The sequence below is a fragment of the Neofelis nebulosa genome, chromosome 4, assembly GCF_028018385.1.
Source record: "Neofelis nebulosa isolate mNeoNeb1 chromosome 4, mNeoNeb1.pri, whole genome shotgun sequence".
Taxonomy (NCBI): Eukaryota; Metazoa; Chordata; class Mammalia; order Carnivora; family Felidae; genus Neofelis; species Neofelis nebulosa.
The window spans coordinates 54,706,736-54,723,547 of record NC_080785.1 but is presented as its reverse complement, the minus strand read 5'-3'; the positions used below and the strand labels follow the sequence as shown (position 1 = coordinate 54,723,547).

The following is a 16,812-nucleotide window of genomic DNA, read 5'->3' as shown; positions in this document are numbered from 1 at the left end:
TTCCTTAAGGACAGTGCCTGTCACAGTGCCTTAGGGGCAATGAGTGTTTAGTGAGAGATAGGGAGAAAGGAAAGAAAGAAGGTAAGAAGTGGGGAGATCCAAACTCTAAAGAAAACTTCAGGTTATAATTTTCTAAAGTGCAATCAACTATAGCATGGTGGGATAAGCAGAGTTTAAATTTTTAAATGCTGTGAATTTTAGAGTTATGATACCAAAAGATTATTGGAAAATAATATTTTTAAATTTGAAAAATATTTTAAAATTTAAAACATTTGCATTTATTTGATGTGTAGGCAACTGGCTAATTAACGAATAGACCAAGGGTCAAATGATCAGGGGTCTAATTAAAACATCTCACCAGGGAATTGTGAAGAGAGGATGATCTAATCAATAAAAGTCATCTCTATCGGTGAATTTTAGACTTCAAGGCACCTAGACCCAAGAGTTATTTGGGAACCTGGAATTGCACCATCTAGGCACCTATGTGTTAAGAGTTTCTGGACTAATTCTTTAGTATCCAAGTCTCTTGTAAAAAGCCCAGTCACAGTTGTTCCGACCCTTGATAGCTGGGAACTGTGCTAGGACTTGATTTCACAGCCTTCTTTTCTACCAGGTGCATTCCACTTGCCAGCTCCTGTACATTAAAATACACTGTATTTGGAGATTTTTTTTTATTAATAAGATACCCTTTGAAATAAATGAAAACACCCTTTCATGAAGCCCCACCAGGTGAAAATCTTTTCCTGTCAGCATCTCCTTGGGCTGCTTTCCAAAAACCATAATAAAATCAGTTCCCATCCATAACCTTAAAAATTGTAAGAGCTTTTATTCAATGTTTGAAACTATGGGACATGAATGGGAAGATAAACTTGACCTAATACTTATGTAAGATCTATTCTCTAATGGGAAACTTGTCCAAAATGGCACAAGTAAGATAAAGGAATTAATTGGGGTGCCTGGGTGACTCAGTCGGTTAAGCATCCAACTTCGGCTCACTCATGATCTCCAGGTTCATGAACTCGAGCCCTGCCTTGGGCTCTGTGCTGACAGCTCAGAGCCTGCAGCCTGCTTCCGATTCTGTGTCTCCCTCTCTTTCCACCTCTCCCCCACTCATGCTGTGTCTCTCTCGCTCTCTCAAAAATAAACATTTTTTTTAAAAGATTAAGGAATTAATTAAGATCAAATAGCAACTTTCACACGTACTCAGTCTGTGTCTTTTTAATGCCACTAGAGTAAATGTGTTCTAGATATAAATGCAAAATATTTTCCTTCCTGATCAAACTGAAGAGGTAGCAGCTAATCTTTACAATATAATCCAACAATAACAAATCACTTATCTTAAAAGGCTCCCAAATTTATAGGCTTAAACCACGTGTAAAACAGAGAATTTCAGATATGACATTTGGCTAAAGTGGTAATAGACAAAGAAAAAATAAATTGGAGAAACTCCCCAATTACTTTTGGGTAAAATGAGGGTTCCAGCAAAAGATTTTTAAAAAAAAAAATTTTTTTTTGCTCTTGCAAAATGGCAAGAGCCATTTTCCCATCTTGCAAGATGGCGGGTGAAAAAGCTGAGAAGCCGGATGCTAAGGAGAAGAAACCTGAAGCCAAGAAGGCTGATGCTGGTGGCAAGGTTAAGAAGGGTAACCCCAAGGCTAAAACGCCAAAGAACGGGAAGCCCCACTGCAGCCGAAACCCTGTCCTAGTCAGAGGAATTGGCAGATATTCCCGATCGGCTATGTATTCGAGAAAGGCCATGTACAAGAGGAAGTATTCAGCAGCTAAATCCAGGATTGAAAAGAAAAAGAAGGAGAAGGTTCTTGCTACTGTCACAAAACCAGTTGGTGGTGACAAGAATGGTGGTACCCGAGTGGTTAAACTTCGCAAAATGCCTAGGTATTATCCCACTGAAGATGTGCCTCGGAAGCTGTTGAGCCACGGCAAAAAACCTTTTAGTCAGCATGTGAGGAAACTGCGAGCTAGCATCACTCCTGGGACCATTTCGATCATCCTCCCTGGGCGCCACAGAGGCAAGAGAGTGGTTTTCCTGAAGCAACTGAGCAGTGGCTTGCTACTTGTGACTGGACCTCTGTCCCTTAATCGAGTTCCTCTGCGTAGAACACACCAGAAATTTGTCATTGCCACCTCCACCAAAATTGATATCAGCAATGTGAAAATCCCCAAACACCTCACTGATGCTTACTTCAAGAAGAAGAAGCTGCGTAAGCCCAGACACCAGGAAGGTGAGATCTTCGACACGGAGAAAGAGAAATATGAGATTACAGAGCAGCGCAAGGTTGATCAGAAAGCTGTGGACTCGCAAATTCTGCCAAAAATCAAAGCCGTTCCTCAGCTTCAGGGCTACCTCCGCTCTGTGTTTGCTCTCACGAATGGAGTTTACCCTCACAAATTGGTGTTCTAAATTTCTTACAAAGAACCTAATTAAATAACAGATCCATCAAAAAAAAAAATTTTTTTTTCAACGTTTTTTATTTATTTTTGGGACAGAGAGAGACAGACAGAGCATGAACGGGGGAGGGGCAGAGAGAGGGAGACACAGAATCGGAAACAGGCTCCAGGCTCCGAGCCATCAGCCCAGAGCCCGACGCGGGGCTCGAACTCACTGACTGCGAGATCGTGACCTGGCTGAAGTCGGACGCTTAACCGACTGCGCCACCCAGGCGCCCCAAGATTTTTTAAAAATCATTCTCAATATGGTAGACACTGTCAGAAACAATCTTATTTAATAAAATATTTGCTTTTCACCCAACTCAGCTGGAACATAGGTTTCTTCTTCCTCTATTTAAATGAACAATAGTCTTGATGATTGATCTTGGAGAACTGAACTGTACAACCTTAGAATAGCTGGCAGGGAGTGCATTGTAACACTAGCTCTGGGCACAATCTCTATATCCCAAATATTGTTATACAATGTCATTGATTGATTGACAAAATAGCCCTATGTATACAGTTAAAAATGTTTCCTAAAGCGGGGGGGGGGGGGGGGGGGGGATTGTGGATTTCCCTTTCAAAATCACAGATCTCTGGGCCCCAGCCCAGCCCAGCTCCTCTGATTGGTATTTCTGAAAGTAGGGGCCAATTTGTACTGTAAACACTCCCCAGGTGATTCTTGCACACATTAAAAATTGAGAGCTACTGAGTTAAGACTGTATATATTTCTTTATGTTTCTTTTGGATTTCCCAGGGTAGTGGAATTTCCCACTATTCCCATCACTTTATAAAACGCCAGGAAAAACAAGTAGGAGTAGCTCAAATGTCACTGCTGTCATATGGTAGCTGTGTGACTGTGGATTAGTTAACTCATATATTCTCCTGAATTTTGCTTCCTCATCTGAAAATAGGGATAACAATATCTACTTCATAGGGCTGTTAGGAGAATTAAATCATATAATACATGCAGATTAAGTCATGCTGAACACAAGATAGTAAATGGCTCCACCCTTGTGCAACTCCAACCACAAGGGATATGAAATGGTTTTATCATGGACATGACAAAGCCTTCATGACTTTGCTTGGTGAAAAATCTGTTCTTAGTTATGACATCAGACATGGCATAGTTACCTCCAACAAGCAGCCAATATTCCCAATAAAAACTGAAGCCAGACAAGAAATATTCAGAACCACTGCAAAGTTTTAACATGTTAGAAATTTGAGTAGTAAGAGATAAGAAAAAAATAAGTATAAACTCACAAAAGAGACCATGAAAATATTATTTGAATGATACAATTACTAGTAAAAATCATAGCAGGTAACAACATCTAGTATAAACAGGCCCATTTGGTAAGACAACTGGTTACAAAATACACAAAAAGACAGAACTTTCTCCCATATATGATGCAAACTTTAATAACATCAAATTTCATATGTGATAGAAAATTTTTCTAATCCAAAAGCAAAACAAAAAGACCAAAATATATAGGAATGTGTATTTTGTATGTATTAAACAAAATACGTAGGAGATATATATATATATATATATATATATATAAAAACAAAGTTTTTATGTGTTTTTACCATGATTTTCTTTTATAAAATCAGCCTTTGTAGTACAAAATAAAATTTTATTGAAGTATACAAAACATTTGAAGAATAGATGTAAACTGCCTTACTACATGAGAAAAGTCAGCATTGTAAAGATGTCAATTCAATCCACAATAATTTATACATTTAATTCAAATTTCAATAAAAAAAAAAGATTTTTCGGATGTTAAAAAATTATTCCAAACTTAATAAGATGTGATAGCTAAGAGAGTAAAAGGAGTAATAACAAAGGAGGCACTTTCATTGCCAGAAAGTAAGATATATTTTAAAGCTACAATAATTTGAGTAATGTAGTGCTGCTGATAAGGAGGGATAGCCAGCTCCATGAAATGGAATAGGAAGTCCAGAAACTGAAAGTACGTGTAATTATTTACCACACAATAAAGGTGGCATTTCAAGTAAATAGGCAGATGAGAGATTCTTCAATAAATAGTACTGAGATTTTATTTTTAAAAAAAAAATTTTTTTTTTAATGTTTATTTATTTTTGAGACAGAGAGAGACAGAGCATGAACAGGGGAGGGGCAGAGAGAGAGGGAGACACAGAATCTGAAACAGGCTCCAGGCTCTGAGCTGTCAGCACAGAGCCTGATGCGGGGCTCGAACTTACAGACCGTGAGATCGTGACCTGAGCCGAAGTCGGACGCTTAACCGACCGAGCCACCCAGGCGCCCCAGTACTGAGATTTTAAAAGCAATAATATTGGTATCTTACCTCACTCTATCTACCAAGATTAATTTTATATAGGCTAAGTAATTAAAAATTTTTATGTGAAATGAACACATGAGAAAGCAAACAAAACTCTGGATGAATATATGGTGACTGTTTATATAACGCTGGGATAAGAAAGGGATATGCATTACACCATGGCAGGAGCTATTAAAATAATAATAAATTTTATTTTGTGGCTAAGAAGCAATATATGAAATTAAGAAAATAGGGGAAAACTATTTACAACTTACATACCAAAGGGTCCATATCCTTACTATGTTGAGAGTATCTTAAGTATTTATAATTACTCACATCTATTTAGAAATTACCATGTGCCCAAGAGTGTTTTAAATGGTTTGCATATACTAACTTATTTACTTCTCACCACAATACTCTGAGGTAGGCATGATTCTTCATTCTATAGATGAGAAAACTGAGGCACAGAGAAGCTAAGTAACTTACCCAGGGTTACACAGCCAGTAAGAGATAGAGTGGGATTTGAGCCCAGGCAGTCAGTTTCTAGGCTAATAACCACTCTACCATGCTGCCATAAAGTGGACTTTATGTGTCAACACAAAGAAAGAAGAAAAAGATGACCAAAAACAAAAAAGGACCAGCGACCTAAAGAAGCAAATCACACACAAAAATTTTATCTAATCATGAAACACATGTAAATATATTTAGACTCATAATCAGAGAAATGTCATATAAATACTGAGATACCATTTTATACCTATCAAAATGGAAACGATTTAAAAGTGCCCACTGTTAACCACAGTCTTGAGATATAGGCATTTCCATAAACTGCTGGTATGAGCAAACTGGTACCACCTTTATGAAGGGCAACATGGCAACATTTATCAATATGCTTAAAGTATATATGACATTTTACCCTACAATTTCACTTCTAGGACTTTATTCTGAAGAAAATGTCAAATGAGTGCAAAGTTGTCTGTGCAATCATGTTCCCTACAATAGAAAAATGGAAATGGTTCATCTATCTCCATAAAACTGAACTAATAAAATCTATTAACAAAAATATTATAAAATCCTTTTTTTATATGAATACTATGGGAAGATAAATATAACATGTTGTCAAATTTTAAAATGGTGTCACACAGGAAGCATAGTATGATAGTTCTTTTGTAATATAAATTAAAATGCACGTGTGTGTATGTGTATATGTCTGTGTTGTGTGCGTATATCCTAAAATATTAATAGTGATGACTTCTGGGTAGTAGAATTGTGAATAGTTTTTCCCTCGTGCTTTTTGGTGTTTTCCAAATTTTCTCGATTGAGCATGTTCTGTAAGTAGAGGGAACAATACTCATTCTCAATGGGTGAAAAGCAGGAAGTAATTTTTTCAGCCAAAGGGAATGGACAGAACACAGTGTCAGGTCACCAGAAAAAAAGAGAACAGAGAAGAACAAGACTATATATAAAGATAGAAGGACAGCTATTTCTTAGTAATATGTGACAAACAACAGTCTTACCACGTCCTCCTTTGATGGGAGGCTAAACCTTAGCCTTGCAGTTGGCAAAAACTCTACAAATAACTTTGAAAGAGCACAAAAACAGAGGATGAGAATAGGATTCTTCATTCAAGAATGTAACTGCCCCACCCTGACTAGCTTAAGCACAGGAGCACAGATGAGAGATCTAAGCCAGAATGGAAGGAAGGCAGTTCTCATAACCATCCTTGGATAAGGGCTTGATTCACTAATACTTTAGGCAGGAAGAACAGGAAGTTAGTATCGGTGCCCCACTGTAAATCACTGATAATGTATTGAATGTAATTATGCTGGAGTTAATTGCATAGTAAATTAGATCAAGGTCAAATTCCATGGTATATGCTTCTTCATTCTCAAGTGACGTTTTTCTTGTTTGTCTTCAGAAATTAGAGGTGGAACTTCCTCTATGTCTGGATGAGCCCTACCAGACTTCACACCAAAACTTTGGTGCCTGTGTTGGCAGACCTTCACAGAATGTTATTGTAACAATGGATTGTTCTATCTTGGAGTGTTCCATAACAGCTTCTGGTACTGCCAGCAGTTTTATGTTTTGTTGAATTTATACTGTAAGCCCTAGAAACAGGTGGTTGTTACTGGCAGTGGAGTTGAAGTCGGAGGTTGGAGTTTGGAAACACGAAAGAAAAAGGGTGAAGACTTTCAGCAATGACAAAACCAGACCATCACTTTTAATTTCTACCACTAGTTACATTAAAATAATTAAATTCTCGGGGCGCCTGGGTGGCTCAGTCGGTTAAGCGGCCGACTTCAGCTCAGGTCACGATCTCACGCTCCGTGAGTTCGAGCCCCGCGTCGGGCTCTGGGCTGACAGCTCAGAGCCTGGAGCCTGCTTCTGATTCTGTGTCTCCCTCTCTCTCTGCCCCTCCCCCATTCATGTTCTGTCTCTCTCTGTCTCGAAGTAAATAAATGTTAAAAAAAAAATTTAAAATAATTAAATACTCAGTCACAAATTTCAACTCTAGGAGAGAACTGTTTCGGTGCCATATGGAGAGATAAGTCAGAAAGGAGCTTTGAAATTATTCAAGGATGTAGGGGGGAAAAATGTATCAAGGAGAATTCTTTTAATTTGAAGAAGCCAGGGTAGAAATGTTATAAGAAGACCGTGGAAGATTATTAGGTTATGAATAGTGGTCCAGTCTCTTTCCATAAAGGATAGAAGAGGAAATGACCCCAACTGAGTAAAGTAGGACCCTTCTGATTTGCAGAAGTGCTTGACATACAGTTTTCTGAAAATAATTATGGCACCTCCATCCTCCAGAGATGTTTAAAGAGAAGGATGCAAAATGGGGTGGCTGAGGAAAAAACTTCCTAGTGATAAAGACATGTACTCTCTGACAGTATGTGGGGCTTTCTGGTCCTCTGTTTCTTTAAACAACGAAGAGATGCTTATTTTTAGATTGTAAGCTATTCTGTATGTTGACCTGCACCTTACACACCTCCCTCACATACTTCTCCCCACTCTGATACATTTTTCTTCTTTATTTTCGCGCAGGTATTTTACTATTAAATTAGAGGAAAGAGAAGTTATTTAGGTAAGTTAGCGCTAGCTGCTGCACTATCAGAAACAACTCTTTCCTCTGACAGAATAATGAGACTATTAACAACCCACATGTGTCCTTTACTTTAACTCAATAGACCATGCACACTGTCAAGTGTTTGAACCCTGTCTTCACAGTAGCTGCTGCTCCTGAAGACAGGCTGCTAGGGAATAAAGGGAAAGAACAGTGTGGAGGAGGTAAACCATTTCATAGTTTATATAATATATAAACAGAGTATGTGGGTATGTAAAAATTCAGACTGGATGAGACTACTTTTATAAGGTTAGGGCTGAAGAATTACAAAAACTTAGAAGGAAGTTAAACAAAGTGGTCAGGAAGGAGGTGGCACAGACTAAAAACTAAAAAGCAATCTTTTTCTTGCCACACAATTACTTGTCCCCTCAAGACAATCTTTTATTAACCTAATAGCTACTATTTTATTACCCTAATTAGCTACTTTTATTACCCTAATTAGCTACTATTTTAACAGGATTGATTGGTTGTTTTTCTTTCTGGGACAAATGTAGCTCTATTTATTTAAATGATGTTTTTATTTTTTATTTTTTTTGCCAATTACAAAATGTCACAAAAACAAACATTCTCAATTGTTCCCTTGTTAGACACTTCTGGATTGGTCTTCTTTTAGGAGGACAAACATCTTTTCCATCTACTACAGCCCCTGGAATCCATCAAGAAAGTATCCACTCTTATAAATCATGTAAAAAAAGACAACAACCCAAAATAAAAGTGAGCAAAAGATATGAACAGAGTGAGGACACCGGCCAGTAAAACATACACACAATGTTCAAAATCATGAATAATTACAAAAAAGTGCGGGCTTAAAAAATTGGTAATTTCTATTTTGATCAAAATGTGGAGAAGTTGGTATTATTGGTCAAAGTGTAAACTAGTGTAATTTCTCAGAAGAGAAATTTTATAAGTTAATGACAACTTAAAATGCACATACCTTTTGTCCCAGAAGACTACTTACGGATGTTTATCTTACAAGTAAAATATGGCAAAATCTTCTATGTTCAGAGATATTAGCAAAAAAAAAAAATCTAGAACAATTTTACTATCCACAACAAAGGGGAACTAATTGTAGCAATAATGGTAACTTCATACAGTGGAATATTATACAGTTCCTAAAAGATGAGGTAAATCTAAATGGACTAATAGGAGAAACTGTCCAAAAAAATATATTTTAATTAGATTGTATTTAACAATCATATATGCAGTGATTTAAAACAAAATACACTAATTCTCTATTCCACCCTTCCCCACTCCTCCAATTCTTAGAGACAACCAATCACTTTTCTCTATCTTAGCTTATCTTTGGTGTTTACACATCACTTTATTTCTAAACCAGGGCTGTCCAATAGAAATATAATACAAGCCACATATGTAATTTTAAATTCCCTGGTAGCCACATTTTTTAAAAAGGTAAAAGAAACAAGTGAAATGATAAAATATTATCATTGTAACATGTAATCTATAAAAAATTCTTAATGAGATATTTTATATTCTCCTTTTGGACAAGTCTTCAAAATTCAATGTGTAGCTCACACTAAGAGCATATCTCAATTTGGGCCATTCATATTTTCAGTGCTAAATAGCTAGTGGCTATCATATTGGATAGCATGACACTAAACAAAGAATACTGCTATCTTGACACATGCAAAAGAATGAAACTAGACTACTCTTACACTATGTACAAAAGTAAACTCAAAATAGATTAAAGACCTAAATGTAAGACTTGAAACTATAAAACTCCTTAAAATGCCTTAGCAACATTTTTCAAGATATGTCTCTTCAAGCAAAGGAAACAAAAGCAAAAATAAACTATTGGGACTACACCTAATGAAAAGCTTTTGCACAGTGAAGAAAACCATCAGCAAAACAAAAAGGCAAATAATACATCATTTATAAATGATATATCTCATGAGGGGTTAATATCCAAAATATATAAAGAACTCACACAACTCAACACACAAATAATAATAATAATAATAACAACAATAATCTGATTATAAGTAAGGAGAGGACCTGAATAGACATTTTTCCAAAGACATACAGATGGCCAACAGACATGTGGATAGATGCTCAACATCACTATCAGGGAAATGCAAATCAACACACTGAGAGATCACCTTACACCTATCAGGTTGACTAATATCAAAAAGACAAGAAATAACAAGTGTCGACAAAAATGTGGAGAAAAGGGAACCCTCACACACTGTTGCAGAGAATGTAAATTTGTGCAACCACTGTGGAAAATAGTATGGAGTTTCCTCAAAATAAATAAATAAAAATAAAATAAAATAAAATAAAATAAAATAAAATAAAATAAAATAAAATAAAATACCAAATAATCCAATAATCCCACTGTTGGGTATTTACCCAAAGAAAATGAAAACACTAATTCAAAACACTAATTCAAAAATATGCACCTCTAGGATTATTGCAGCATCATTTACAATAGCCAGTATATGGAAATATCCACCAATAGATGAATGAATGGATAAAGGAGATGTGGTTTACATACACAATAGAATATTACTCACCCATAAAAAAGAATGAAATTTTGCCCTTCGTGACAACATGGATGGGCCTAGAGATATATGCTAGGTGAAATAAGCCAGACAGAGCAAGACAAATACCATATGATTTCACTTACATGTGGGATCTAAAAAACAACATAAATGATGGGGCGCCTGGGTGGCTCAGTCGGTTGAGCGGCCGACTTCGGCTCAGGTCATGATCTCGCGGTCCGTGAGTTCGAGCCCTGCGTCGGGCTCTGTGCTGACAGCTCAGAGCCTGGAGCCTGTTTCAGATTCTGTGTCTCCCTCTTTCTGACCCTCCCCCGTTCATGCTCTGTCTCTGTCTCAAAAATAAATAAACGTTAAAAAAAAAATTTAAAAAACAACATAAATGAACAAACAGATGAAAACAGCAACAGAATCATAAATACAGAGAACTGGAGGTTGCCAGAGGGAAGGGGCAGAAGGATGGGTGAAATAAGTGAAGGGGAGTAAGAGGTACAAACTTCTAGATATAAAATAAGTAAGTCACAGGGGTGCAAAATGCAGCATGGGGAATGTAGTCAATAATGTAAAAACATTGTGTGGTAGCTATACTTACCATGCATGGTAAATATAGCATAATGTATAGAACTGTCAAGTCACTATTGCCCACCTGAAACTAATATAGCATTGTATGTCAACTGTACTTCAATTAAAAAAAAAATTAATTAAGGGGCATCTGGGTGGCTCAGATGGTTAAGTGTCTGACTTTGGCTCAGGGCATCATCGTGAGTTCGAGCCCGACATCGGGCTCTGTGTTGACGGCTCTGTGTTGACAGAGGCTGGAGCGTGCTTCACATTGTGTGTGTGTCTCTCTCTCTTTCTGCTCTTCCCCTGCTCTCAAAAGTGAATAAACGTTAACATTTTTTTAATTAAAAAAATAGAATACTGCTGCCTTTTGGCTCATTATTGACTTCCTTATGGGCAAATGAAGGTCTAGCTTTACCAACACTGCTTTCACTCTCACAACTTTATATACATTATACTTTTTGGTTAACTATTCAATATTTACATTATATGCCCATTCAAATATTGATGACAGCCAAGCACTATAATGTGTTGTAATAGTGTTTCCCTTCTTGTTTTATTTTTCCTTAATTAAATAATCACCTTTTTTATTAGCTTGAATATCCATATACCTATTATACTAACTCTTCTACACTGTCCAATGGCCTTTCAGTAAAGTGTTCCACTGGTCAATCCCATCAGGCAATCTATCAGTTCCCAGAGATGTCCTATCCTCTTTCTTATTTGATATACTCATTTTGATCAAACTCATATTCTAGGAGTTTTAGACAATTTAAAAGAGTGGTACAATGTTCAAACTACCCAAAGAAATCTACAGATTCAATGTGATAATCCTTATCAAATCCCAACAGCATTTTTTGCAGAAATAGAAAAATTCATCCTAAAGTTCATGTGGAATCTCAAGGTACCCCAAATAGCCAAAACAATAGTGAAAAAAATTTGGAGGACTCACACTTCCTAATTTCAAAACATACTATAAAGCTACCACAATCAAAAAATATGGTGCGGGCATAAAGACAGAAATATAGATCAGTGGAATAGAATGGACAGCCCCAAAGTAAACTTTCATTAAATAGTTGAATAATCTTCAACAAAGGTGTCAAGACTACTCAGTGAAAATAAGACAATCTCCTTCACAAATGGTGCTTGGAAAACTGGATATCCACATGGAAAACAGTGGTTGAACCCTTATATATATACCATATACATGGGCAAAGGACATAAATAGACATTTTCCAAAGATGATCTACAAATGGACAACAAGCATATGAAAAGAAGTTCAACGTCACCTAATTGTCAGAGCAACACACATCAAAACTACAATGAAATATCACCCCTCACACATTAGAATGGGTACTATTAAAAAACAAAACAGAATGGGGTGCCTGGGTGGCTCAGTCGGTTAAGCGTCCGACTTCGGCTCAGGTCACGATCTCGCGGTCCGTGAGTTCGAGCCCCGCGTCGGGCTCTGGGCTGATGGCTCGGAGCCTGGAGCCCGCTTCTGATTCTGTGTCTCCCTCTCTCTCTGCCCCTCCCCAGTTCACGCTCTGTCTCTCTCTGTCCCAAAAATAAATAAACGTTAAAAAAACAAAACAAAACAGAAAATAACAAGTGTTAGCAAAAATGTGGAGAAATTAGAACGCTTGTGCACTGTTGATAGGATTGTAAAATGGTGTGACTACTATGAAAATAGTATAGCAGTTCCTCAAAAAATTAAAAATAGAACTACCATATGATCCAAGAACCCCACTTCTGAGTATATATCCCAAAGAATTGAAGGTAGGGTCTCAAAGAGATTATTTGTATACCCATCCTTAAAGGAACATTATTCGTAACAGTCAAGAAGTGGAAGCAAACCAAACATCCATTAACAGGTAAATGAATAAACCAGATCTAGCACATACGTACAATGGAGTATTATTTGGCCTTTAAAAGGAAGGAAATCCTGCCACATGCTACAACTTGGATGAACCTTGAAGACATTGTGGTAAGTGACCTAAGCCAGTCACAAAACACAAATCCTGGGGGCGCCTGGGTGACTCAGTCAGTTAAGCATCTGAATCTTGATATTGGTTCAGGTCATGATCTCACAGTTTGTCAGATCAAGCCCCACTTTGGGTTCTGTGCTCACTCTTCTCTCTCTCTCTCAAAATAAATAAACATAAAAAAAAAAAAAAAACCCACAGGGGCACCTGGGTGGCCCAGTCGGTTAAGCATCTGACTTTGGCTCAGGTCATGATCTCACAGTTTGTGAGTTCGAGCCCCACATCAGGCTCTGTGCTGAAAGCTCAGGCTCTGGAGCCTGCTTCGGATTCTGTGTCTCCCTCTCTCTCTGCCCCTTCCCCACTCACACTCTGTCTCTGTCTCTCTCTCAAAAATAAATTAACATTAAAAATTTTAAAAATACCACAAATACTGTATGATTCCACTTATATGAGGTGTCTAACATAGTTGAATTCAAAGGAACATAAAGTAAAATAATGAGGGAATGGGGGGAGGGGAAGTTGTTATTTAATGGTTATAGAACCTCTCAGTTTTGTAAGATGAAAAAGTTCTGGAGATCTATTTCACAGCAATGTGAAACACTAACACTACTAAACTGTACACTTAAAATGGTCAAGATGGTAAATTTTATGTTTTTATCACAATAGTAATTAAAAAAAAAAAAAGACAGGGGCACCTGGGTGGCTCAGTCAAACATCCAACTCTTGATTTTGGCTCAGGTCATGACCTCACACTTCATGAGACTGAGCCCCATATGGGGTTCTGCACTGACAGCACAGAGCGTGCTTGGGATTCTCTCTCTCTCTCTTTCTCCCCCTCTCTTTCTGCCCCTCCCCTGCTTGAGTGCACATGCACTCTCTCTCTCTCTCTCTCTCTCTCTCTCTCTCTCTCAAAATAAATGAACATTAAAAAAAAAAAAAAGACTTCTACAATAGCGGGAGACTTAGTGATGACAGCTTTCAATCCTCTTCCTGAGTCATGCAGTTCCAATCAGTACTGCTTGCCCTCTACATCTGATGCGCAATCATTGTCCTGGGATCTCCCTTCACTCTCCAGGAGATTCCCTTCCCTTCTCTGCAGTGTATTCCATGCCTTCCTCTTTCTTGGCTTCTTCATTTATTTATATGGAGTGTATCCTCCAGGTGCTTCCTGAAAAGGGGAACTTTTTGTAAGTTTTACAGAGTTGCCTGTCTGAAAGTATCTTTTGTGCACCTTCTTACTTGACTCATAGTTTGGGTTCCTATAGGCATCCACGTTGGAAATGAATGCCCTTCATATTTTTGGAAGTATTGCCCATGGTCTTCTAGTTTCCAGCACTGCTGTTGAGAAGTTCAAAGCCCTTTTAATTGCTGATCACTTGTACGTGACCTGTTTCTATCTCTGGGAGCTTGTAAATTCTTCCTTATTCGCAAGGTAACAAAATTTCACAATTATGGTGGAAACATCTTTTAATTTATTGTTCTGGACAAATATTGGGCCTCCTTAATTTCAAAATTCATGTCCTTGCAGTTCTAAAAAAAATGTTCTCCCATCCATGTTCTCTACACTTCCTTTCTTTCTGAAATTTGTACTGTCAGTTGTTGGGTTTCCTGGACTCATCCTCTAATTTTCTTCTCTTTGTTCTGTTTTCAACTGTTGCTCTACTTTCTAGAGAAAGGTGTTTCTCACCTTTTCATTCAACCTTTCTTTTGAGTTTTTCACATCTGGTATGTTTCTAATATCCAAGGATTATTTGTGTTTCAAACCATTACTTTTTATAGCATCTCATTCTTCTTTCATGGAAGAAATATTTTCCCTGAGGATTTTATTTTCAGGTTTTCTTCTAACTGCACAATCTGTTTCTACTTCTGTTGTGTTTCTGTTTATTTTGGACTCTCTCATGTTAGATGCTGTCCTTACACAGTCAGTTGTCTACTCATGTTCTAAAGAAGGTGAAGAAAGGGCTGATTGGAAGTTTTAAGCTTGGGGATGGGGCTTATTGACTTTGAGCTTCACTGTACAGTAATCTAGCTGATATGGTATCGATGCCTTTATGTCATTCTGCTTGCACAGGTCAGATTCCCTATGGTATACCCTTCAAGTTCCTACTTGGAGGATAAAGGCCTGTCATGCCCAGAGAGCCAAAAGGGAAAACATCTTCAGTGTGTGCATTATTATGCATATAATCCCCCCATTTTCGGTATAGAGTCCATGCCTTCACCTATGCCTTGCATTCCCAGACTAGACACCCTGATCCCCACATCCCTAACTCCCTGCTTCTTATCACCCTAAACTCATGTTCTGGCTGTCATATGCTGAATCATAGGCATCCTGACCTAAAGCAGATGGCTCTAAGCTTTCTCCATGGCCAGTTTAGGGTTCAGCTTTCCTGGGTCTATATCAGTTGCCACTCTGCCTTTCTGCTTCCAGAATGCTAACAACTGTTGACTCCTCTTTTTTTTTTTTTTTTTTTTCAATTTTACAGAGAGAGAGTGTACAAGCAGGGGAGACGAGCAGAGGGAGAGAGAATCTTAAGCAGTTTCCATGCTCAGTGCAGAGCTTGATCACACAACCCCAGGATCACGACCTAAGCCGAAATCAAGTCAGATGCTCGACTGACTGAGCCACCCAGGTGTCCCAACTCCTCTTTTATTTGTCTCATTTTTATAACTTTTCATCTTAAAAGAAAATCCCTTTCTGCAGTTTCAGTAGTTTTGGAGGCAGAAAAAATTTATGTTCAATCTATCATTATTAACCCAGAAGTTGACAAACTAAATCTATTTTTAAAAAAATAATTTGGAGCACATTATATGTATACTCCCATTTACATGAGAGAGAGGGGGGAAAAAGATGAGACTCTACGGAGGCCGACAGATGCAAATAAGAATTCTGGATAAGGGTACTCTTCATTTTTTGCCCCTCTAGACTGATGGATTTCCATTTTAAACTCATGAGCATAAATTATTGCTAAAGAACTTACTTAAAATTACATTTTCAAGACCTAGCTCTATGAAATAAAGTATCTTAATGAAAGAGAGCATGCCATAGGCCAGCATGAACCTTCCTGAACCCATTACCTGCTCTAGCTCGTCAATGTATCAGAGAGAGTTAGAATCAATCATGCAGCTAGAAAGCTCGTCAATGTATCAGAGAGAGTTAGAATCAATCATGCAGCTAGAAAGCACACAAGCTCTATGTTTGGCTTCGGGAATCTTGCAAAATACATCCCCTGCTTCCAAGTATAGAAACAACCCAGATCTTGACCTCTAATCCAGAAAAAGAAGAGTGTTATGAAACAGACCAGGCCAGACCACCTTAGCTCTTGGAGTATTTCTGACCAGACTTGCCCCTTCCATTTACCATCTCCTCATCTGTCTACCTCCCTCCACTCCTTCCCCCACATTTGGGCACACACTGTATGTAGTTCCCAGCTGACTGCATCCTTAACATGTCTGTCTGAATGATTCATATATCACATATGCAAAGCTCCTCCAAGTCTATTCCCATGGAGCTTTTATTCTTGAAAAAACAAAATTGTGGTAGATCATAATGATTAACTCATCCAGACTGATTTGGTTCTATTATAGTTTCTACTAGCAAATTACTTAACCTGTCTATCCATAGCTTCCTCACTGACAAAATGAAGATGATAATGACAGCCACCTTCTAGGCTCCTAGGGGGACTAAGTGAATTGATACTTGTAAATGTTTATTGAGCACCTATCCTGTACCAGAGATGGATACACAGGAGTCATCAAAATAGAAATTCTTGCTCCCATGGAGCTTAAGGTCTAGTAGGAAGGGCACAAGTTGGTTAAAAAAAGAAAAAAGACACAAACAACAAATAACAATACCTTGTGCTAAGATTTCTAAAGGAAGA

The 16,812-nt window shown here is 37.7% G+C and overlaps 1 protein-coding gene and 1 long non-coding RNA gene across 2 annotated transcripts in view; one reads left to right on the top strand and one right to left on the bottom strand.

Moving 5' to 3' along the window:
• The window catches only part of LOC131509293 (uncharacterized), a 127,142-nt gene that overhangs the window by 84,441 nt on the left and 25,889 nt on the right, over positions 1–16,812 (bottom strand). The window lies entirely within an intron of this gene.
• LOC131509289 (large ribosomal subunit protein eL6-like) lies at positions 1,556–2,452 on the top strand. The gene has a single exon (XM_058724845.1). It carries the CDS (start codon positions 1,556–1,558, stop codon positions 2,420–2,422), a length of 867 nt encoding a protein of 288 aa, XP_058580828.1. The 3' UTR covers positions 2,423–2,452.